The 26,188-nt window shown below is 45.4% G+C and overlaps 1 protein-coding gene across 6 annotated transcripts in view; it reads left to right on the top strand.

Annotated features, from left to right (window-relative positions):
- Nucleotides 1-26,188, top strand: part of SOX5 (SRY-box transcription factor 5) — a 369,889-nt gene that overhangs the window by 325,593 nt on the left and 18,108 nt on the right. For all 6 annotated transcript variants that reach the window (XM_068277989.1, XM_068277987.1, XM_068277990.1 and 3 more), the window contains 2 exons: nucleotides 1,348-1,525; nucleotides 14,025-14,197. In XM_068277989.1, the coding sequence (XP_068134090.1) occupies nucleotides 1,348-1,525; nucleotides 14,025-14,197 (351 nt within the window). The remainder of the gene's footprint in view (nucleotides 1-1,347; nucleotides 1,526-14,024; nucleotides 14,198-26,188) is intronic.

The raw sequence follows: 26,188 nt of genomic DNA, 5'->3' as shown, positions 1-26,188 counted from the left end.
CCTCAGATAACAACTGCCTCTCCCGATAATCCAGTGTGTGTGTACAGCAGCCCCCAGCTGCCGCCGAGCCAGCCAATCGCCAGGCGGATCAAGTCAGCCAAGCGACGGCTGATAGCTTTGTTCTCCCTACTCATGTGGTGTAACGTCACAATTCCACTGCACTTTCGGCCCTCCCACATTGCAACAGAACGCGTCAGCCTTTAGTCTGGCTATGCGTTTGTACAGCCTTGGCCCAGCAATGTTGCCTTGAGGGAACGGGCGGTCCACCCGGCTAGTTTTGGTGAGCACCCGGCTGTCATTGGCTCACCTCCTCCTATGCTGTAAGCATAGTTGCTCACAGAAGCACTGGCCCTGCATTCTCTCATCTCGCCCCATCCGGCTACTTTTTCATGCCACCCGGCTACTTTTTCATGCCACCCGACTGGAAAAAAATTCTGGGAAGAACACTGGGTCCCAATCCCTGTTGGGCAACATCAATCTAGTGTGTGTACGAGCCTTCACCTCTTGTTGCCCTGATGCATGTCACATGACAGAGAAGGGATCTGCGAGGAGTTACACTGTATGGCGCAGATGACGAGAGGATTGTTACGCCCCGCCCTCATCCTCCTGTGTCATAGTATCTCCTTGTTATGCAAAGGGATTGCATTGATTTGAATACTTCCGTCGCATTAAGTAAAATGTGTCCATAGACTTTCATTGACTTAGCGGCCTCTTGTGGTAAAAACGCTTAAAAGGGGCTTCAAGCTGTTGCATCCTCACAGGGAAAGTGAGTATTTACTAGGGATGATCAATGATATACAAATACTTACAAATGTATTCAAATTTTTATGCAAATATATGCAGTTTGAAAATGGACCAGTTTAAACCCAGTTTTAAATTGATTGGTCCATTTTCAAGCTGCTTATATTTGCATACAAATTTACATAAATTTGCATCAACTCAGGAAAAAATTGCATATCATTGATCATCCCTAGTGTTAACAATTTGCTTTCTGTCTTTAGCAGGTAGTAGATTCCTACACCCCGGAATATGAAGTGACACACTTAATAAAAAGGCCAATAGCTTCACGGAATACAAAAATATATTTTTATTATTTAAATCCTTGTTCAAAACCATTGGTTGTGACATTACTAATGAAAAGCATGAGGGTCTCATTGGGATTCAGACGTACCTCTTGATGTGAATGGTCCTACGCCATTTACAGTGACTGCTCTTATAATTCAGAGCATTGTGCAAGGGGGAGAGGGTCGTTACTGATATTCCTTCTGTAAGGTATGCATGGTGCTAGCTCTGCTCCCGTCTATCTTGACAGTCTCTCTCTAATATTTGCTTTCTCTTTTTTCCTAGGAGGATGCCGCTCAGCCCCTGAACCTCTCCGCCAAGCCCAAGACCTCAGACAGCAAGTCCCCCGCCTCACCCACCTCACCGCATGCCCCATCAGTAAGGATAAGCAGCAGCAACAGCTCCCACAAACCGTCCATCTCCTCATCCCTTGCCAGCCCTCCCTCCAGAGTCAACACTATAGGTGAGTCTCATGATTGGCTGCTGCCTGCAGCAAGCCCCTCCCACTCTTCAAGGTTCCCCCTTCTCTGTTAAGTTTGTTCTGCCAAGGCATGGCCACACCTTAACCAACACTCCCTAGGTTCTACTGATGGGACATCTTTATTCTGGACAATTAATTATACTGTCTGCCCAGTGAAAAAGATCCCCGATTTGCTGGCTGATGTCAGAGAATATGTGGACACACAGGAAGCAGTGTCTGCAGGGACACCCAGTGGCCAGACTGATCAAATGACGCAATGTCCTGTAGACCTATATAAGCTATAGGGCCCAGGTGCTAGAACCAATTTAGGCCTGTTTTATTTTCGAAGGCTTTATACGCACCATGCAATTTTCCAAACGATCGATAATTTCTAGCATGTCTGATCTGTTCCCGATCGAGAAAAACATTGAATTTCTGCAGTTCTGACTTCAAAATCAGTTTGGACATGCTGGAAAGTATTGACTGATCCGTCAATCTGAAGGGAAGATTGCATGCTGGGATTGGTAAGGAGCTGGTGCACATTTTTGGTGTAATTTCTTGTGTTGGTTGTTTATTTTTATTTTATGTCCCCATAATTTAAAAAGTAAAGTTGAGAAAAAAATTAATAATAATGTTTAGACTTGCTTATATTAGGGAAAGTCCATAGTAATGCTCTGCTCACTGCTTCCCCCGTTGCCGTGGCGACTATTGGGATGACGTCATGGCGTCTGAGGGAGTCCCGATCCACCCCTTAGCGCTGCCTGGCGGTGATTAGCCAGGCTGCGCAAGGGGTCAGGGGGGGGCAGCGCAGCAGGTAGCAGCGAATCGGCGCGGAGTGGCGGCGATCGGTTTGTACATGCAGCTAGCAAAGTGCTAGCTGCGTGTAACAAAAAAAAAATCGGCCCACCGGGGCCTGAGAAATCCTTTGCGGTGGCTTAGCCCGAGCTCAGCTCGGTCTTACCGCCAGGGAGGTTAATGGACCTGAACTCTCGCACAGCACAATGAAAAGTCTTTATTCCACATATAGTTGCTGAAGATATTCACTTCTCTGTCTCCTATGTTTGTTTAGGCCAGTCAACCTGTCTGATTAGTTCTGATCAGCAACTGTGAATAGACTGCAGGCGAGCTTTGCCAAGGGAGCTCCCCATATAGTAAGCATTGAAGATTAACCCTTTCAGTGCTCCCTTCCAATACTAAAGCCAAGTTTTAGGATTTCCATAAATTGTAATGAAGACATTTTTTTCTTCATAAAGGTTATCATGCTGTGACACTATCCGCTCCCGCTGGCCGCATGTGGTCCTGTGGAAGTGGGAACACGGCCTCAGTCTCAATTGGATCTGCACAAAATCCCCAAAAATCTGATATAAAATCAGTGTGACAGCGGCCCCTTCTAGCTTTGTACTTTGCGCCGCAATAAGATCAAACTATGTAGCCAGCAAAAACCTGGCGCCACTCCTGTTTGACCAGTAAACTGTATGAAACGGATCAGCTTTTTATCAGTAGGCCTTGTGTGAGTTATACCATCACTAGCTGATGCAGTACCGAGTATCGATGCCCTCCAGGATATAGGGGTAACTTCAGGAGCTTGTGCTGCCCTCACTGTCCACACTGAACAATAGCTCCTGCTTGCGGAGTTGATGCTATCACCACCCTGCCTTGCAGGCCCAGGGTCGGGAGAAGGACGTTCCCCCAGCAGTATTGTGCTCCAAGCTGAAGGGCATGGCCAACTAAACAATGTGCATTGTGGTGACGCCACAGCCCTACAATGGTGCTAAGTACCTTGTTGTGTTTCGGGCTCAGCATATCATTGTTGGTTGGGAAGGTTTGTTTTCCTAGTGGAGCTGTGAATACCTGTCCTTCATCAGGTCCCCTGTCATCTGTCATCACCTTCAACAGACAATGGCACACAAAGCACACAGCAAACATCAATACACGCCATCTGCACACAAAGAGCTAACGTGGGCTTTGTTAAATGTCCTCTTGTTTTCTTTGTTGCTCACGATTTTCCCTCCACTGCTACTTGTAAAGTGGAACTCTAGCCAGTGGCGTAGCTAAGGAGCCATGGGCCCCAATGCAAGTTTGAAAATGGGGCCCCCAAGCAGTCTATACATAAAAATTGATAGGCGCACCAAAACCTGCCAATGGCAACTACAGTGTCAGAGGTGCAAGAAGGGGATGGGAAACAGCTTGTTAATGATTTCCACTATTCAAAGTATCTATAGAAGTGATTATTATGAGCACAGGACCAGTAGAGACCTAATACTGCAGTTGAGGGAGGGCCCCGATGCGGTCGCAACCTCTGCAACCCCTATTGCTACGCCCCTGACTCTAGCTCCGTTCACTTTCTTAGTTTTAGGGAAGTTGGAAAAGTTGTGACCCATTTTAAGTCTGCCCACCTGCAATATACAGGAGACAGGAAATATCTGCTAGGAGTAACTCGCTAGTGTCTGTCAGGGCCTCCAGTACCTCTTTTGGAATGGCCCTGCTCCCTCTGTGGAGTCCCCATTCTAATAAAATTCTCCTCATTCCTCCTTGCTTCCTACCAAACACTAAACAAATGCCACTCCCCCTCCTTCCACCCCACTCCTCTCAGTATTCAGAAATGACAGGACACTTAAAGACTACCAGCAGGGCAATTTCTAGGCATAGGCCAGCTAAGCATGTACTCTAAGTGCCACCTAGTGGTCAGGGTGTGCACTGCAGGTTTGTGGAGCTCAGAAGGGGGGAGGAGGAAACAGACAGCAGAGCCTACCTCCTCTCTGCATGCACTTGTAAACTGCAGGAGTAACTCGGCAGGGGAAAGATTTCAGGAAGTCTCCCTCCTCCCCTCACATCCGCTGCTGGCTTTAAGTCCCTCCCATTCATGGCCATGACAGGAGGACATGTTGGAGGAAGCAACACTGAGTAGTCATGTGCTGGTTTCTGTGACAATGCCATGGGGGGGGTGAAGGGGGCAATACATATTGGGCAAACCAGATCCTGGTAGTTTGCTCAGATGGTGTATTTGTACGATCCCTGAATTTGAGAGCCCTTATGAAAGAGTTTTGGGCAAGGTATTGATTTCACCCCTGAGTGGGGTGCTTTTTGTAAGAAAAAATTAAAAATTTATAAAAAAAAAAAAATCAAGAGTTACAAAAGAAAAATAAGGTACCTACTTCACCAATTCATAGAGCGTCATCTCCTCCTCAGTGATCTTCCAGCTGTCTGCTCACTCTCGGTTAGTATGAACCAGCCCATTTTTAGTCACATGATCAGGCAGTTGGAGATAGCTGATGATGAAATAAGTATCTTTCAATTGGTTCAGCTAGTAGTTTTATGTTTTGTTTCAGAATTTATTTTTTTACAAGTCTTTGTCCTGTATAATTAATTTTACATAATGCTCTATTTAACTTTTGAATAAGTAAAAAAGGCTGAACTGAGCCTTTAATATGAGACAGACTCATGTCACACAACATTCTACTTACCCTCTCACTGTAGTGGGTGGAGCTGTGGTGTGCTCAGATTAGGGGTGGAGCCAAGACTAGAGAACACACACACTAGCTGTTTTTCCACGGGGTGAGATGGAGGCCTTTAATTAAACAAGCTTAACTGCCAAATTTTGACTTTTGACTGGAGCGTTCCTTTAATTCTTCTTACGATTCTGATAATGTAGATCAGCAGCCTCTGAAAAGGCTTGACTACAACATTTTCACTTCTGGCTAGATTGCTCCTTTAAAGTACACCCGAGGTGGAAATAAACAATTGTATCTATTCTCCTCCTAAAAAGGACTTTTTAAGATACTCCACAGTTTTATTTTATACTTAAATCTACTTTTTATTGTTTTCGCTCAATGACACATTTGTTGAAGTATGCCATAGCTAAAATCTATGAACTATTGACTGTTTTTATCTCTTTCCTGCTCTCAGAAGCCATTTTCTGCTAGGAAAGTGTTTTATAATTGTATTTTCTTATCAGTTAGGGTCACTCTGTAGTCTGACCCAGTCCTGACTCAGACAGGAACTGCCACTTACATACCTGATGTTAGTTATTTCTGTGCTAGGCACTGTACATACACGTCTATCTCATCATGTCACCTCAGGTTTACTTTAAGGGCCGGTTCGCACGGACGCTTGGCGGCGATTACCGTTAAATGTTCCCATTCAAGTGAATGAGAGCATTTAGCATCACGTGATTACCGTTGATTGCACAAATGCAGCATTCCGATCTTGTTTCAGGTGACCTTAGATGATGCATGCGGCTTCTAGGGCCGATCCATCGCCGCGTCTTAATGTCCCCTTACGGGGACAAAAACCGCTGATTGCGATGGGACGCCAACGATCGCCGCAAGAAGCCCGGCGCCACCCCCGAATGTGTCGACGCAGAACGGAAGGCTGGAGGACGCCGCCTAGCGTCCATGCGACTGGCCCTAAGTCTTCTTACGGATCAGATGATGTAGAATTCCTGCTTTTTGGACTCCCTTCATTCCCACAGAGGCCTAGTCACATATCCCCTTACTAAATACAACACTCAGGATGTATCTAACATGGAGCTGGTTCATTATACATTTCACAACGCTTTTTATAGACTTCTTATGTCAAAATACAAGATGTCGCACATCCGCTGGTAATTTTTTTTACAAAGCTAATTATGCTCTATGCAAATGGCTAAACTTTGAAAAGTCTATAAGCAATTAGATGTTTTTACTTTTTTGGTGGAAGGAAATGGAAGCAGGTGTTAATTATATAGATTTATCGGAGCTCAGACAACACAACAGATTACGCGGATGCCTCATTTGCGCGGCGAATACACAAACATACAATAAGGGATCCTAAACATGTTTTGTTCTGTTGTCAGTCTCATTGTTACCCGACAGTCCACACAATGCGTAGATCCTGCGACGGGGAACATATGCGGCTGGTTACAGTGCACCACAATATCCCGCCCCCTCTGCTTCTCCCGCTCACATCTATACAGCACGCTTTATATACAGAAGTGCTGCAGCCAAACCAGCATTGTCCATATTATTATTATTTTTATAAAGTGACTAAGCGTTGCCATGGGATTACTCTATCACATACAGTCTTATGTGGGAAAATGTACAAAATGTTAGGTTTCGTTTGACATGGTAACCAGCTTTTGTGCCTTTTGTGGTCGGCAATCTCTTGTGTGCAGCTTGGCTTGACTAACGTGGAGTTAATCTTCATGTATCAAATTTCAGCTGTTGTGAAACATTCCTTCTAGGATATTGCAAAAATGAAGCACCTCATTCCTTCAGAGGACCTTCCAACCTTAGTTCAAGCCTTCATCACATCACGGCTGGACTATTGCAATGTTCTCTATGCAGGCCTTCCAAATAGTTGTGCAGCCCCTGCAGCTAGTACAGAATGCTGCTACAAGACTGTTATCAAGCCAATCCCGCCATTGCCACAAAATAACTCCAATCCTTTGCTCACTACACTGGTTTCCCATAAAATGGAGAATCCTTTCCAAGACTGGCATGCTAATATTCAAATCCTTACACAACCTAGGCCCCGGATACCTGAAGGATATGTTGCAACTGCCTTACATTTCCCACAACCTCAGATCAAAAGGATCCAATAACTTCACCACCCCCAGAGTTCAACTAAAAACCTTTGGAGCCAGAGCTTTCTGTCATGCTGCCCCTACCCTGTGGAATTCCTGGCCAAACTTAATCAAGACAGCTTCAACCCCGGACACATTTAAATCAAAACTGAAAAGCCACCTGTTTAGTCTGGCATTTATGATCACATAGGTTTTCCCCCTGTACACATCACTATGTACTGATCTGAGACAAGCTGATGCGCTTTGGGTCCTGCAGGAGAAAATCACTTAACAGATTTTTTTGTTGTTGTTGTACAAGCCAGTGTCAACATTTTGCAATGGTGAGATTGTCCTAATCAGTCTTTCTTCTCTCCACCGAGAATGGTAAGATTTCCTTGCTGTAGTTTGTGTCTCCTCCCTTGCCACAACAATGAAATTGCACTGCAGTAGTTTTTGTCTCCACTCCCTTCGACAATGGTGAGATTTCTCTACAGTAGTTTGTGTCTCCTCCCCTCTCACAGTGGTGAGATTTCCCTGCAGTAGTGTGTCTCTTCCCCTCCCACAACGGTGAGATTTCCCTGCAGTAGTTTGTGTCTCCTCCCCTCCCACACTGGTAAGATTTCCCTGCAGTAGTTTGTGTCTCCTCCCCTCCCACAGTAGTGAGATTTCCCTGCAGTAGTTTGTGTCTCCTCCCCTCCCACAGTGGTGAGATTTCCCTGCAGTAGTTTGTGTCTCCTCCCCTCCCACAGTGGTGAGATTTCCCTGCAGTAGTTTGTCTCTCCTCCCCTCCCACAGTAGTGAGATTTACCTGCAGTAGTTTGTGTCTCCTCCCCTCCCACAGTGGTGAGATTTCCCTGCAGTAGTTTGTGTCTCCTCCCCTCCCACAGTAGTGAGATTTCCCTGCAGTAGTTTGTGTCTCCTCCCACAGTGGTGAGATTTCCCTGCAGTAGTTTGTGTCTCCTCCCCTCCCACAATGGTGAGATATTCCTGCAGTAGCTTGTGTCTTCTACCCTCCCACAGTAGTGAGATTTCCCTGCAGTAGTTTGCGTCTCCTCCCCTCCCACAGTGAGGAGATTTTCCTGCAGTAGTTTGTGTCTCCTCCCACAGTGGTGAGATTTCCCTGCAGTAGTTTGTGTCTCCTCCCACAGTGGTGAGATTTCCCTGCAGTAGTTTGTGTCTCCTCCCCTCCCACAGTGAGGAGATTTCCCTGCAGTAGTTTGTGTCTCCTCCCACAGTGGTGAGATTTCCCTGCAGTAGTTTGTGTCTCCTCCCCTCCCACAGTGAGGAGATTTCCCTGCAGTAGTTTGTGTCTCCTCCCACAGTGGTGAGATTTTCCTGCAGTAGTTTCGATTTCCGTCTCTCCCGACCTCATACAGTAGTATTTTGTGTTTCACTGTAGTTATTTGCTTTTCCTCCAACCCCGCAAAGCCTTAATGGAGATTTCACTCTCAAAACGGTTTTCTCCCTGTAGCACTTACCGGTGAAGGTGGTGTGATTACGGGGCATGGCCACATCTGTGGTGCTTGGTGTAACGTGGTAGTTCTGGTGGAGACTGTTGGACACGGGGGAATCTGGCATGTTATTTGGCTTGCCAGAGACCACATCAGGCATTGGCTTTCAGGGACAAGTTAGTGAATACTCATGGCTGGAATTATACTTTTTGCGCCCTTTAGGCCACGTATAATGTGGTGCCCCTTTTAATAATGTGACGCCCCTCCCACTGCATGGGCAGCCCCCTCTTCCATGTGTATTATCCATGTACACTCCCATTCCATGGGCAGCCCCCTCTTCCATGTGTATCATCCATGTACAACAGCCCCCTCCCATTCCATGGGCAGCCTCCTCTTCCATGTGTATCATCCATGTACAGCAACCCCTCTCATTCATAAACGGCTCCCTTCATCGGTTTCCCCTTTTCATGCGTTGCTGCCAATTTTAAGCCGCCATATGTAGCAACCTCCTTTTATGTTCAGGTGCCCAAGGCCCAGACCTTCGCAGCCTTTCCAGAAATCCAGCCCTGTGAACACCAGGAAAATGTAGCACTTTCAGGAACTTATAGCAGACCTTTTTGGCGTAGAGCGATTGCTGTATCCGCAGCTGCCGCAGTTATATTTCCCGTTAACGCTTTCCTGGCTGCGCCACAGATTGCTCTGGGCACCTTGCTGTGCCCTCTATCGCGCCATTGTCTATGTATTCCCATCCCTGTGTGAAGTCTGATCACTTCCGAGCTCCCGGGGTCTCCACTTCACATGGAGAGAAAATGCTCCACTTTCTGCTCCCTTAAACCCTGAATGCATTTTGTATATTTATTATTATTATCCTGTTTTTGATATCTTGAGTCTGTCCAAGCAGCAGATTACATTTCTTTTCTGAAGATCAGTGGAACTCGGAATAATAATAATCACTTGTTCCTCATGAATGTCCTCTATGATAGGTTCTTACCACAGGGCCTCCCACAGAGACACAAACCGAGTGCCAGCTCCTCTGCACAGCTGGTTGGCGGAGCAGAGATGAAACATTTGCTGATCTTTCATCATAGAAATGAGTGGAAAATTCTCCTAACAGGCAAAGCTCCACTTACCCAAGTAAGGACAGCTGAAGTGCGAGCTTCACAGTTCAGCCTCCGATCTGCCAGGCGCTGTGTGCTTTCCAGCTGACACTTCAAGCAGACCTGAACTCAGATCTTCCTCTCTGCTCTAAAAGATAAGCAGCAGCATAATAACCTTTAAGGAAAAACATGTTTTTGTTACAGCTTACAGCATTGCACTGAATCTGCAGTGTGTCTACCTCCTGCTTTCATGGGAGCAGAGAAAGGGTTAACATTTTGTGTTTACATGTTAGCTGCTCTCTGCCGAGGCTTCCGAATTCCTGTGCTGACAGCTGAGAAATCAAATTACACTTGTGATTAGTCACAGATGAGAGGGAATTAGACAGGCTAAACTCTCTAAATACATACAGGGTGGTATTTTGTGTTTTTTTTCTTTCTGTCCTGTAGAGGAGTTCAGGTCCACTTAAAAGGACAGCTATCCTGAAAAATTCAGAAATGTAAAATGCATGCATAGAAATTGTGCATTTCTTTCCGAGTAAAATGAAATATTCTTTACCTTTCTCCTATGATGCTGTCACGTACAGTAGGTATTTAAAAGTTGACAGATCTGACATATTTTGAACTAGTCTATCTCCTCATGGGGATTTTCAGGATTTTCAATATTATCTTTATTTTTTTTAAAAAACACTCCCTGGAAAGGATCTATACAAAGTTACTGGCCAGCTTTCCTACTCATGTGCACACTGATTCAGCAGCTGCAACTGCCGTCCAGTAAATGTTTTTGTATACAAATAAATACCAGAGAATACCCCGTGGGGCAATGGACTTGTCCAAAATCTGTCAGATAAAAAAAGTCATTTACAGTGCTGTCCTTTAATGCAGCGAATATCAGCATTTGTAACCAGTGATTACTTGCTGCAAGGAAGGCCTCTTGTCACATCTGAGTGCGGCTGTGGTCACTCCATGAGAAGGATTCCCCCCGCTACGCGTGTCCTGAGCACGCCTGCCCATTGCATGGAGCAGCTGATAGGCAGCGATTGCACCTGTGGCATGTAAAAGAGGTCTAAGAAGCCACTAGCTTCTGTTCAGTAAGCCTACAACCGTGTTGTTCCGCTACCATCAAATTGATCAACTTTTGGTTGCTTTGATTGGCTAAAACCGCTCCCAGTTCCTGAGACAGTAAACATTAGCTTTCTGGGAAAATTGGAAGCTTAGCCTTGTGTGTGCACCAAAGCTGTGCAGAAATATGCCAAATACATCTTTATCCCTCCTTGGGCAGCTTTGGGAAGTACTCATAGTTACATAGTTATATGGGTTGAAAAATGACATACGTCCATCAAGTTCAACCAGAACTCTTGTCCCTGAGCACTTCTGAAGATGAGTGGGTTCATACTACTGCGCACATGCAAATCCATGCTCACGTATGCACAGTGCGGATGTGCCCATCTTTGGAAGCACTCGGGGCGTGAGTGCTTCAGAAGCCTTTCAAGAAGGTGTGAATTTTGAGGACAGCAGGGGAACGAGGGCATGGAACTAGGACTGGGAAGGCTAAATGGGATTCCCTCTGCATAGACGAGTATCTAAGTATTTTTTAAGGTCCCTGCAGGATTACATTAACCTCCCTATTTCCATACTTTAGGGTCTAAAAGCAGTGGAACTTTTTCATCAGGAAAAAAAAAATCACACCTCAGTGAGATCTGTGGCAGCCGTGCACATTACTCACCTCCCCTTGATCCAGCGCTGCAATTCTCCCTCCGTCATCTGGGTGGCGCTGTACCCCTATAGTGAGATCGATGACTGTTGTCATTACAACAAATGGCGATCTCACCTGAGGAATCTAGAGCCACTGAGGACCAGAAGAAGAATGGCTGCCAGCGATCCCAGGGGAGGTGAGTGGAAATCCCTGCTGCTCTTCAGGCTCTGCATAGACCTCCCGGCGGCTACCCCGAATCAGGCTCGGGATTACCACTCCTGGCTTCTTTTTTCCATCCCAAGCTGGACTCGGGTTACCGCCAAGGAAGTTAAGAATGGACCTTGCCATATTTGAACCTGTAGAGTTTGTATTCTCAAGGTGCAGCACCGTCTCTATCCTTGGTGCTGAACGGGACGGTGCTTGACCCATCGCCATAGAGGTAAAGAGGGTGGGCTTCCACTATCTGTCATGCCAGGCTCTTCACCAGAGGTACAAACTCCTCGACCTACTTCCACTACTTCTCTGCGCCTCTCGCAAATCTGTTTGAGAGCCGGGCAGATTAATTTCCCTTCTTAAAGATTTAATTCACTGCGGCTGGGAATCTCCTCTTGTTAACGTCGTGAAAAACTCACGGGCGCGGAGCCCTTGCAGCGGGGTTTAGCAGTACTAATCTGACACCGTGTTTCTTCACTCCCCCCCACGCACACACCTCCCTCCTCCACCTCCCGTTCATTGATCTTTAAATCGCAGAGACAATGTTTTCCTGTCTTCCGCTGCACATGTTTGGCAGCCATTGGATCAGATAGGGGTTCGCGGTTATGCTGCAAAGATGGTGTAATCTGATGCGATTAGGCAAGGCTCTTTACAAACACGACGTTTCTCATTGACACAAAGAGAGAGTATTAATAACACATTCTGCAGGCAGCAGTTAGCCATTTCAGATTCCCTTTTCTGTAATCTCAGTGTTTCTCAACAAATCATGGGATTTAATCGCGTGTTTTGGCAGATTAAAGGACTTACAGGCCAGATGTTTTTTGTTCTAAAAATGGATTAGGTTTGTAAAGTTTTTTTGGAATCCGCGGAACGTGTTCAGGCAAGCCGGTCATTTTTATGTGCGATTAGCGGCTGCCTTCTGTCGACAATCCCCCCCCTCCCCCCATCTGTCAGGCCACGGCGACAAATCAAAAATACACTTTGGCTCTGCAGCCGTTTCTTATCTGTTTGTTTTCTCCTTCGCTCTGTTTTGTGACATGTCACCGAGCGATGACACCCCGCGGCAGAGATGGCTCGGGGGCCGCTGGATCCATCTGAGATGCTCTGCAGAGTAATCTCCGGGGTGCGAGGCGTAGGGTGGGCCGCGGAGCGACAGAATGGAGTGGGCAATAATTGCTGGATGAAGAGGGAAAGTTTTACTCATTGTCATTGTGACTCCAAATATGTGACTAATTCTGAGCCTGTTTTTCATTAAGTCTCACAGTTCATGGAGTTGTCAGTTAATAGCTGTTCTGTGCAGCGTGCAAAATAAAACTGGGCTAGAAAACTCTGTGGCTTCTGTGAAATGTAACAGATCGGTATACGTTTATTGTTGCTCCCGCCAAATAGAACTTGTGTCTGGAGAGTGATGATGTCACTTCTGTACAATATAACATAACTAGAGATGTCACGTTGGTAATGTATAACTTTTTGAGAGCTGTGATATCACGTTTGTAATATATAACATCTGCAGATTGGTGCTGGTATTCCTGTACAATATAACATATCTGGAGTGGGGAGGTCATTTCTGTACAATATAACATATTTAGAGAGCAGCGATGTCAGGCTGGTAATATATAACATCTGGAGAGCACTGATGTCACTTCAGTACAATACAACATATCTGGAGAGTGGTGATGTCACTCCTGTCATTTATTACTTACCTGGAGAGTGTAATATATAATGTATAATATATGTATAATGTATAATATATATATCATGTAATATGTATTACATGTGGAGAGCAGTGATGTCACTCCTGTACAATATAACATATCTGGAGAGCAGTGATGTCACTCTTGTACAATATAACATATCTGGAGAGTAGTGATGTCACGCCAGTAATACTGTATATAACATCTGGTGAGCAGTGATGTTGCTTCTGTGCAATATAACATATTTGAAGAGTGGTGATGTCATTTCTGTAAAATGTAATATCTAGAGGGTGTGAATCGTATTCCTGTAATATTCAGCATATTTGAAGAGTGGTGATATCACTACTGTAATATATAAGCTCTAGGGAGCAGTGATGTCACTCATGTAATATATACAGTAGAATCCCTTTATAGTAAACTCCAAGGGACCAGGAAAAGTACCGTAGTTTACTTTATCAGTAGTTTACTATATCAGAATTGGTCATACAATATATATTTATACAGACGCATTTGCTGGGACTGAGTTTACTATAATATATATATATATATATATATATATATATATATTTCCCTGTGAAATATTGTGAAATACAATTTCTATGTGGTGGATGCTGATGACTAACCTGTAAATGATATATCAGGAAAGCAATGATGTCATTACTGTGCATGATAACATGATGCATCTCTAAAATGGTGATGTTTGACCTAGGAACTATTACCTCTATATGGAGAGCTGTGATGTCATTATAAAATATAACTTGGCTTATACCTGGAGAGTGCTGTCATTGTGACTCTTGTGATTTGTTCCACAGATATCTTATCCTCCATTTCCTCAACCGGTTACTTAAACGACCACGACGCGGTGACAAAGGCCATCCAGGAGGCGCGGCAGATGAAGGAGCAGCTGCGGAGGGAGCAGCAGGCGCTGGACGGGAAGGTGGCGGTCGCTAACAGCCTTGGCCTAAACAACTGCCGGACGGAGAAGGTGAGCAGCCCTGACAACCCCATCCAACTTAAAGGAGCAATATCACCAAAAATTGTAAAAATTTAAGAAGCTTTTAGAAGTTTATTTCTTCGTGTAAAATGCATCATAGATTGGCTGAGGTTGGGACTGGGGAGCCAGCGCTGCAAGGCAAGAGCGCTAACCACTACGCCACCATGCTTTCCATGTAGGCAGTAAGAATCTGACAGGTTTTGGACTAGTCCATTTCCTGACGGGTGATTCTCAATACTTCATTTATTATTTAGAAAACCTCTCTATGGAAAGGAACTATACAAGGATGTCACCCAGCCTTTCTACTCACCACGCTATTTTGACAGTAGGACTGAGCAACTGCTTCTCAGTAAGTGCCTTAGAATATAAAGAAAATCCTGAGAATCCCCTGTGAGGAGATGGACTAGACCAAAACCGGTCAGATTTTTTATTGCCAGCTGTAAGTGAACACAACATTGGAAAAAAACACATTTATTGTGCATTTTAGTTTCTGAGAAGTGTACTTATACCGGTAAATATGTTTTTTACATTTTACAATTTTTCGCAACAGTGGTCCTTTAACAACCACACTGTGGAAATCCACAGCTAAAAGTCTGCCGCATTAATCCCCCCTTTTCCTGGTTGCCATTACAAATTATGGCTTTTTGGACTCTTGAGTTCTTTGAAATATCTGGGTTGCTTCAGCGAAAAGCCGGCATGTTAGTGAGATCAGAGCGGGATTTGCAGATATAATACCTTCCTCTCTAGGAACAGAGGCTTAACTGATGCTCTGCTCATCTCTGGGGGGCTTAAACCATAACGATATGTCAGGCGGGTGAGGGAGCGTGCTGCCATTCTATAGCCGCCCTGACAAGCCCTGTTATCCCACTAAATACCCAAACTTATTACAAGCTGATGCCTCTCCGCTAATGACAGCTATATATTAATTAGACGTGGAGCGCGGCCGGCTGACTGACACCGAACAGCGGCGGCAGAAATTCCATCACACTTCCAGACACTTTGATGTGAAGGCTGGGCAGGGAATTTGCATTTGTATTGATAAACTGATTCTACTTTTGTCATGAAAAGCTTTTTGCCTGAGATTCAAAGACAGTTCATTTTTTTTTTTACGCGATGTGAAAAAGTTATTCTCTTACGCAGAACGGTGGCGTAGTGGTTAGCTCTCTCGCCTTGCAGCGCTGGGTTCCCTGGTTCGAATCCCATCCAGAGCACTATCTGCACAGAGTTTGTATGTTCTCCCTGTGTCTGCGTGGGTTTCCTCCAGGCACCCCGATTTCCTCCCACATCACAAAGACATACGGATAAATAAATTGGCTTCCCCCTAAAATTAGCCCTAGACTACGATACATACACTACACAATACATACATACATAGACATATGACTATGGTAGGGATTAGACTGTGAGCCCCTCTGAGGGACAGTTAAGTGACAAAACAATATACTCTGTACAGCACTGCAGAAGATGTTGGAGCTATATAAATAATAATAATACGGATGTTAGATGAGCTCCAGATTGCTTTCTGATCAATAAGGCAATCATAATGCAGTAATAATTTTGCTTCCTTAAAGAGACTCTGTAATATTAAAAAGATCCCCTGGGGGGTACTCACCTCGGGTGGGGGAAGCCTCCGGATCCTAATGAGGCTTCCCACGCCGTCCTCTGTCCCACGGGGGTCTCGCCGCAGCCCTCCGAACAGCCGGCGACTGTGCCGACTGTCAGTTCAATATTTACCTTTGCTGGCTCCAGCGGGGGGTGCTGTGTCGGCTTTCCGTTCCGAACTACACGGAAATACCCGATCTCATTCGGGTCCGCTCTACTGTGCAGGCGCAGGACACTTGCGCCTGCGCAGTAGAGCGGACCCGACGGCGATCGGGTATTTCCGTGTAGTTCGGAGCCGACAGCCGTCAGAGCGCCTGCGCAGGAGCCAGGAAGGTAAATATTGACGTCACCGCTGCACGGACTCCACGGAGGGCTGCAGCGAGACCCCTGACGGATGGAGGATGGCGTGGGAAGCCTCATTAGGATCCGGAGGCTTCCCCCACCCGAGGTGAGTACCCCCCAGGGGATCTTTTCATGTTACAGTTCCTCTTTAAAGAGATCTGTGGACATCCTTGCTTTTAATTCTTTTGTAATATTTTCCATTTACCTGCGGCCTGTACACATAACACTGTGCAGCATCACTGCTGCCTGTATGCCTGCTGGTCTGGCCTTGTAAACCTCGCCCACCAGCCCCTGCCCTCCTCCCCAATCATGGCTTTGAGTGACAGAATTACTTAGTATCAGGGCTGTGGAGTCGGTACAAAAATCATCCGACTCCAACTCCTCAGTTTATGAAACCACCAACTCCAGGTACCCAATATTGCTTCGACTCCTCGACTCAGACTCCTTAGTCTAATACTTACCAGGGCTATGGATATGGTACAAAATACTCCGACTCCTCAGTTTATAAAAGCATTGACTCCAGGTACCGAAAATTACTCCGACTCCCCAGCCCTGCTTATAATGATACTGGATTTCTCATTTCCCTCCTTTTATATCCCCCTCCTAAAGCAGTTAGATGCTCCCCACCTTCAGATCTTATCGGCCGGAAGCATTGTTCTTTTCCTCTCCCCGTCCTCTTTGACGTGCACCACTCAGTTGGCCCTCCACTCCCCTTCAAAGCAAAAGAATGCGTTGTTAGCCTATAGGCAAGCGGTGTGCCTATGCAGCACTTGTCCCGAGTTGGTGCCTGTGGGATCGAGTCTTATTCGTACATGTGTCACCAGCTTAAAGGTGGCTACACATTGTTTAGTTATTTATATATATGGCAGCCTCCATATCCCTTTCGTTACAGTTATCCTTCAATAAAGGTGAAAGTGCGCTTAATGTAAAGCTCTGTGTTAGAGCTGCAAGGAAGAGCGGGTGTCAACGGCAATAACTCGCCCATAGATCAGTGATCAGTGAAGTGTTCCAAATGCTGAGGCCACCCCCACCCTGCTATCCCATAGCCTGTCCTATCTCGGCAGCTGCCTATTAGGCCACGCCCATTTGCTGGCATGAACAGCATAGAACCGCAAATGAAACCAATGTCGAAAGACCTCTAATGACTTTAAAAGATGTTAAAAGCTTTACTGTAAACAACTGGCTTTTGCATTTGGAAAAACGACGATCAAACAAAATGCTGTGCAGACGCCCATCATAACCAACCCATAGCAATTATGGGGGAAGCCCATTGGTTGGGTCTTTACTTTAGCAAAATAACACAACTAGCAATGTTGATCCATCAGCTCTTCTCCCTATGACAAGTTCCCTTTATTACCTGTTCCAGAGTAAATGGTCTGCCCCGGTAGGACTGCACGGTGCCGCTGCCGGTGCACATGTGACGTGGCGCTCGCCTTAGCGCTGAAGATGCTGCACTTTGCAGGTCGTCAGCCTCCCTGACATCGGCGCTTTCATGTGCAGGCGGGGGGATAAACAGCGTCTTATGGCGGAAGAAGCGATCACAGGCACAAAGGAATTTATATTCAAATATTTAAGCATTCTTGAAAGGGCGCTCGGAGCAGAAATTCCTCTTTGGCTGCTCCCCGTGTGGAGAGAGGTTTTTAACGCTCAGCCAGATGCTAATGTAAAGTGACTGGGGCCGCTCTTCGCCGGCGTAGCTAAATTGCCGTTATTTGTTAAGCGCCTTGAATTCATCTACGGGGGCAGCAGTTGGTTGAATTCACAGAGCATCTGTACCGCTTTCATTATTTTTATTTATTTATTTATTTTTAATCTCCTACAGACAAGTCAACCTTACACCCCCCAGTTCCCCCCCCCCCCCCCCCCTCCTCTGTGTTAACTGGGAATTATCAAGTGACAACCAACCAAATTCTTTTAGACAGGAGCTCTTCACCCGACCCCTCCATAGCTGCTGAGAGGGTCTTGTGGTTGGATGCAGGGGCCCATTTAAAGCTTTTCTTCGTGGTATGGAAATTGCAGGAAAGGCTGAGGATTCGGACTGGCGCGTTACAGATCAGCCCTCCTAATCGTGCCAAAGGGGCCGAACACAAGGTAAAAGAACGTCTTAATAACGGGGAAAACTCCATCTAAGCACACTGGACGTTTTACTTTTATTGTGAAAGTGCCAGAAAGGTGGATCGGTGCTTTGCAAATCTATTTTTTGAAATAACATTTTTCCGTTTTATTTTTAGCTGGCAAAGGATTTACAAACCTGTTAGAAGGTTAAATTTCACTTATTTGCAACAGTGGCAGCAGTGTTGTGCCTGACATACAGCAACAGAACCCATTACTTGCCCACCGGATAGTAAAGCGTCCGAATGCCACTCCCTCAAAGGATCAAGTCCCAATCCTGATGAGCGACAATTGTGTGTATGAGGCTTAAAGTGTAACTGAAGGTAAATAAGAGCTGCAAATAGATACTTACCTACCGTAAGTAGAGCGAAGCCTCTGGATAATACAAAAGCTTCTCCCGTTCTCCTTCATCTCACTACTCCAGTGAAGCTCCTCAATGAGGGAAAACTTGTTTTTTCTTGTTGTAAATTCACACTGTGAGGCGCCTATACTCTATGCACATTATTACAAGGTACTGTGTGCTGACCTGATGAAGCGGTCTAGTACCCGTGAAACGCGTTGTCTATCTGTTTTGAATTTAAAAAAAATATTCTAATAGAATGGTTTCCTTTCTCCCGGAGAGGTAAGAAAATACTTCTCTTTTTATGAATCTTGTATGCCAATAGAAAACTATCAGTCTAACATCTAGCGCACCTCCACCCCCACAAATCTCCTCGATAAGGACTTGTCGATGGAGCTTGGTCACAGGGGCAGATGGTTCGTGCAACAGCACTAAACCAGACGAGCTTGGCTTTTTCTGCCCAGCCCGAGCGGCGTCTCCTTGCTATTACAAAGGCGCAAGCCGTCATGCGCACTGCGGCTGGGTTCGTTCACGTATGTAGGGCCGCAAACGTCTGAGGATTCCAGTGCTTGATCAGTGGTCAGGAGGAGGACTTGCTAAGCCTCTGGAGATTCCTGGGGCCTCCCTCTACTGAGGTAGTCCAGTTACTTGTCACCAGAGTCATTGTTATTTCCTAATTGATTGACTCCTCTTTTTCTAATCCCCGGAGTTCTTTATCAGAGTATTGAACCACGTTAGAGATCAGAAGAAAAACTTTGACGTAAAGATGACAACATTTATTGGCTAATACTGTAGAATGAAAAGGCTCATCTCCCAAACCCTGCAGGCTTTCTTGGTCAGACATGAGACCAGCCACGTTGTGATTGGTTCAGAAGGAGAGGAGTCTGGGTGCTGAGCGGAGGGTGGGATGTCAGTCAGTGGTGGAGATCACAGAGCTTTGTTCTGTCTGCAGCAATTTCTTGCAGACACTCTTCAGGCCTGCACAACGCCGTAGCCAAAAATATTTTGGCAATGGCTGAAAGTAGTTTGGAGATGCAATCTTGCGGAGATAAGTGGGATTAGGAGTCAAGGTTAGCGGAGAGAAGTAATTTGTCATCCTGGAGCGCTTGCTTGGAAACAGACTTTGCAGCTTTCGCAGGTTAAAGCCGCAGAAACAAGCTTCAGCTATGGGATCTCCTGCAGGGTGAGGCCTGACATCCATCAGGGGAAAGGATGTCTCCATCCAGAAATGAGATTTCAGTATTTAGTGGATGCTGGAGGATTGAGCCACCTAAAGGTACCCATGCATTACTCGATTTTCCATCGACAGATTAAGCAATCATTCAAAAACAGTGTAGTCAATTGACTAGAATTGTCACTTAACTGTCCCTCAGAGGGGCTCCCCATCGAATCCCTACCATAGTCATATGTCTATGTATGTATCCTTTAGGGGAAGCCAATTAACTTATTTGTATGTTTTTGGGATGTGGGAGGAAAACTGAGTGCCCAGGTGAAACCCACACCGACACAGGGAGAATATACAAACCCCGTGCAGATAGTGACCTGGCTGGGTTTCAAACCGGGGGCCCAGTACTGCAAGGCGAGAGTGCTACCCACTACGTCACGGTGCGTTGATTGGAGCAGATATTGGCCAATTTCCATGAATCAAGCATAATGGATAAAATGATCGAATCAAACAGGAAAATCTAGTAATGTATGTGCACCTTAACAGCGGTAAGCATATGTTCAGAAATAAGACTCAAAAGAACAGAGGGAGGGAAAAACACTGGGAGTCAATAGTATATTGCTGTCTGTAAAAACAAAATAATGCCTGTAGCGATAGGACTTCCATAAAAACAATGAAAAAAACAGGATAGAGTGAATAGGATCAGATCATGGCTGAATCGCAGTAGTGGAAATAGAAACGGGATTGTGTATCTTAGTGGAAAATGCCTATTTTGTATTTTGGAGTGAAACCAACGCAAAGGGAACGCCCCAAAGTGGGTGGAGACAGCGCTCAGTACAATGCCAAGCAGGGCTGAGGAGTCGGTACGAAACTCATCCAACTACGACTCTTCACTTTATGATATCCCCGACTCCAGGGACCCAAAACTGCTCCGATTTCTTGACTCCGATTCCACAACCCTGATGCCAAGGAGAGCTCAGTAGATCGGTCACCGAGGCATCACAACACCCCCTCATTAACCCAATCCCCCCAGATCCCACCCACCTCTACCTGAAATATTGCTGTTGGGTGGAAACCATCATTCATAAGCTTAGCTGCTTCTTGTAGCTCCCAGCATTAGAAAATACACTACTTGCCCATTTTGTGCCCCATGCTGGGTCAGCGTCAGCAGATACTCTGAACAATAAAGACTTTAATCTATGCGTTTATTGTATATTTGATGCCGAGATGTGATCATCAGGCAGCTATGAATTCTTTCTTCCTTCCTCCTCAAGGCTACAGAAATATTTGCCCGCATTGATATATCTCCTGCGTTTTGTCCAACAATTAACGCAACATGTCGGAATTATTTTCCTATCTTCCTGACTCTCCTCACGGTCTGCGATCCAACGCTCGGCTTCCGTCTATTTTTAATCGTTTGGGTGGCTGCCAGGGGACTCCATCTGTGGAGGTGTGTGCAAGATGGACCCCCGATCCCCACTGGTTTCCCCCTAAGACGCAGCGCCGCGCCATTCCCAAGCATTGGCCAGAGCTGGAGGCCGTCCTCTCGCCCGTCTGCGTAACGTTTACAGCTGTGCGTCTTCCACGGGCGGCAGACCTATTTTCACAGATGGCCAGTAAAATTCATCGCAGCGCTGTCGCTGTGCCTTGCTTGTCAGCGTGCCATAAGTTCCCGCTAATGAGAGCCCACGCACGCCAGAGACTGATTATGTGCAAGAACGCCGGCCCCGAGAATGATTTCATTTTATTTTTCTAATGACAGCGATGTAAAGATATAGGCAGCAGCCCAGCAATAACTTCTCGCCGCGCCGTATCACCGCCTCAGACTCCCATTCCGCCATATTACCTTTATGTATATTACCTTTATTTATTCTTGTACCTTGCGCTGTAGATAGTCATCGGAGATCGCCACATGTCTCTTTACATCGGAGCTGGGAAAGAATGAACTCTCTTCATTTATAACACCACAGTAATAGGTACATACATGTAAAACACAGTCATGGATTTTTAATTACTTTGTATCATATGACTTATTTATTTTGCACGTACGATTTTACAACAGGTACATTTAATTGAGAAAATAATAAAGCACTCAGCATGTTTATTGGCCACTGCTATGCATAAGCAATATTTATTTGTTTCAACAACTCAAGGGTTAAACAGGAATCGTACAAAGAGTAGAATGCAGTAAATTATTCTGGATACCCACTTTTACATTAAATAGCCTGCTTTCAGCATCTGAAACACTATATATTGCTGTATATTGTACATAACCCCGTCCCTTCAGTGATACTTAGCCTAGGCTGATTAGATAGGCAGGATTCTCGCCCCCAGAGCATCGTGGGAGGCCAGGTGTATTTTGTACTGGCTTCTGAATTCTCAGAAACTGAACATTCCGCAGAGATTACCAGCCAGTACTAATAATGTTCCCACCTGCAATTAATTTCAGAGTATAAATCGGGGTGTGGAAAGATTTTACACTAACACTAACTAAAAAATGTATAAGGTACTATTGTAAAAAAAAAAATCAGCAATTGTATTCATTATGTTATTTTTATTGCAGTTCCTCTTTAACTTTCTGGGACTTGAAAGGGTGAGAGTGTCTGACCTTTTTAGTCACAAAACTACTACCGGTGCATTGCACGTAAATGAACCAGACTATTTGTAATCCTAATAATTAATAATACTCTTTACCTACCTAAGTGCTCTGCATAGATCACGGATTCATTATATCAGCCTCTGCGCCAAAGGAGCTTACATTCTAATGCCTTAGCACAGTCACACACTGTTGTTCTATCATGATATAGCTCTGACATATTCCACAGCGCTGTACAGAGATCACTGATCCATTCACATATGTCTCTGTACCACAAAAGCTTACACTCTGATGTCCCTACCAGTGTCACACATCATTATTAAATGCAGGGAGAAATTCTTAACTGATGTGTGTCACAGATTCAAAATAAGAGGTTTTGATCTCATTTTATGCTGTCTTTATAATCTGATAGTAGAGCACCTCTAGTGGCCAGATGTAGAAAAATTCATAATTTTTAACAGGCATATTCTTCTGCACTCACTGTCCGTATTCCATAGCCATTCCTTCGCTAAACGAACAAACAAAAGTCAATTGTTAGCTAAAGTGGGAACTGAGCCTAAAGACGAAAGAAATCTGAATTATATAGCAGACACGGCTGTGTCTAAATATCTGTGTGGAACCTTAAACCATCGAAAAATGGACGTCAAAGCTCTTCACTGTACAGTGCGTTTCCATCAATGGAATCCAGTCATGGAAGTACAGTACAGTCCTTGTTATCCGGAACTCAACTAACCAGCACACATCACCGGCAGTACTCAGTGGTGAAGGCAAACATCTTAGGATGTTTTTGGGCTGTGCTTTGCTTAAACCAGTAGGATTAGCCATACTATGACAGGGAAAAAAAACACATATATAAGTAAATACTTGATCTATTTACATGACACATGTATTATTCTATCCATGTTTTGATTTCAGTGATTGTTATATAGTAAATGAAGAGAATTCTGTTCCTGGTGGGAATCATGTCTTTTGCCCACAGTTTAGGCTAACTCGTGATGTCATTTCTGCCCTTTTCTTTTGTTTCTTTTCTCCTCCAATCGCTGAGTCACCTCAGTCTTGCTTGTAAACACAAGTGAGCAGGGGATCGTGTTTCAGATATGCAGCCAGGCAGGGAAATAAATAGAAGAGGAGAAATATACATTAGCTAAATAGAACCCCCAGCATGCAACTGTTTGGCACTGACTACTAAAGGACCAGTTCTCCTTAAAGAGAGTCTGAAGCGAGAATAAATCTCGCTTCAGACCTCATAGATAGCAGGGGCACGTGTGCCCCTGCTAAACCGCCGCTATCCCGCGGCTTAACGGGGGTCCCTTCACCCCCAAATTTCCCTCGATACAGCTGGGGAGCGCTTCCTGGTTGGGACAGGGCTAACCGCCGCAGCCCTGTCCCATGCGCGTCTGTCAGCACGTATCTCCACCTCTCCCCCGCCCCTCTCAGTCTTCCTTCACTGAGAGGGGCGGGGGAGAGGCGGTGATGCGCCGCTGATAGACGCGACTGGAGGCAGGGCTGCAGCCGTTAGCCCTGCCTCCAGGAGCGACCAAGTCTGTGACCAAGTGTCGCAGTGGTGGGTTTGGGGGTGAAGGGACCCCCGTTTAGCGGCGCTATAGCGGCGGTTTAGCAGGGGCACACGTGCCCCTGCTAACTATGAGCTCTGAAGCGAGATTTATTCTCGCTTCAGAGTCTCTTTAAGTATGTCCAAACCATAACAGCAGAAAAAGTTTTGAATGCAGGATTAGCATCTTATCACTTCATACACTCAGACCAGTTGCTGTTGAAATTAGATTTTTTTTATGGTGACAATCCCGCTTTAAGGGACTGGGTCACACAGCTCCTCCTAGGTTTCTATACTTTGTTACCGTATTTTAACATTTACTACAGTACAATATTAATACAGAGTATTGTACAATATTAGCTAGGCCTATATTTAAAGCAAACTTGAAGCAAAAAAAAAACACCTTATGATATAATGAATTGTATGCGTAGGACGGATCATTAATAAAACATTAAGCTATAAAACAAAGCAGAAATAATAAACCTTTGAACTTTCCTGCAGTAAAACCTTATCTCAAGCTGTCTCTCAATGTTTCTTAACTGTTTAAGTGCTTCAGAGAACCGGACTGTAGTCCATCCAGTGGAGGGAAGAGCTCAGAGAAGCTCTTTTGCATAGATAGCAAAACTGAAGTTCAACTCTTCAACAACCAGAAAGAACACTTGCTCGATATCAGCTAATCCTAGTCCGCGCCAGATAACAGAGTCTCTACACTATTGATAGGATTACATTTGCAGTGAATGGATTAAAGCCATTTGGCCACTGTTTCTCCACAGCCCATTCTGCCCCACAGAAGCCGGAGTGCAGCCTTAGTTTGTCAGCATTTTATGATGATTCTGGATGGATACAGTGGGAGGATTGCAGGGCTTTTATCTGTGGAAGATTCCAGATACAGCGAGAGGGGGAGGAGGGGAGGTTAACACACTCCGCCATGTCTTCATTCTGGAGTAATAAAAAGATAACTAATTAATCATTAAAACCTCAGTAGGCCTTTTCATCCTCTCTGGTGGTCCGTCATCTGTGGAGCTTTTACTGGAATAATAGAAGCTTATAAAAGCTCTATCTGGGTAGGGAGAAGCGGCGGAGACGGCGACCGTTTACAATATGCTTCATTTCACTCTTCAGATAACTTTTGTCTTAGAAAAGAAGAGAGTAAAATGTGTGACCTCCCCCTCCTCCGGCAGCCATCTTTGAAGAAACTTGTGAGTACTTCTCACAGGAGTGCAGCAGAGTGCTTATAGGGCCACTTTGTGCTGGGAATACACCATGTGTTTTTTCCGCTCCATTCTCCGCTCAATCGATTTTGCCGCTTATCTTCTGCTCGTCTTTCTTATCTTTTTCCATTCACTTCTATGAGAAATCGATCGAGCGTGAGATCGGATATGTCGGAAATTATCTATCAAAACATCTATCTGCTGGAAAACCGCATGGTGTATTCCCAGCATTACACAGAACAGATACAGTACACCTTATTGATTGGTGGAGTAGGGGATAGTAGGGAAATCTCACTCTTGGTAGGGAGGAAGGGGGTCGGAGAGACAAACTACTGCTGGGAAATCTCACCGTTGTGGGAGGGGAGGAGAGACACAAACTACTGCAGGGAAATCTCACCATTATGGGAGGGGAGGAGACACACTACTGCAGGGAGATCTCACCATTGTGGGAGGGGAGGAGACACAAACTACTGCAGGGAAATCTCACCATTGTGAGAGGGGAGGAGAAACACTACTGCAGGGAAATCTCACCGTTGTGGGAGGGGAGGAGACACAAACTACTGCAGGGAAATCTCACCATTGTGGGAGGGGAGGAGAAACACTACTGCAGGTAAATCTCACCGTTGTGGGAGGGGAGGAGACACAAACTACTGCTGAGAAATCTCACCATTGTGGGAGGAGAGGAGACACAAACTACTGCAGGGAAATCTCACCATTGTGGGAGGGGAGGAGAAACACTACTGCAGGGAAATCTCACCGTTGTGGGAGGGGAGGAGACACAAATTACTGCTGAGAAATCTCACAATTGTGGGAGGAGAGGAGACACAAACTACTGCAGGGAAATCTCACCATTGTGGGAGGGGAGGAGAAACACTACTGCAGGGAAATCTCACCGTTGTGGGAGGGGAGGAGACACAAACTACTGCTGAGAAATCTCACCATTGTGGGAGGGGAGGAGACACACACTACTGCAGGGAGATCTCACCATTGTGGGAGGGGAGGAGACACAAACTACTGCAGGGAGATCTCACCATTGTGGGAGGGGAGGAGACACAAACTACT

The sequence above is a fragment of the Hyperolius riggenbachi genome, chromosome 3, assembly GCF_040937935.1.
Source record: "Hyperolius riggenbachi isolate aHypRig1 chromosome 3, aHypRig1.pri, whole genome shotgun sequence".
NCBI lineage: Eukaryota > Metazoa > Chordata > Amphibia > Anura > Hyperoliidae > Hyperolius > Hyperolius riggenbachi.
Note: the sequence above shows the minus strand (reverse complement) of the source record. Positions and strands in the feature narration are given on the sequence as shown.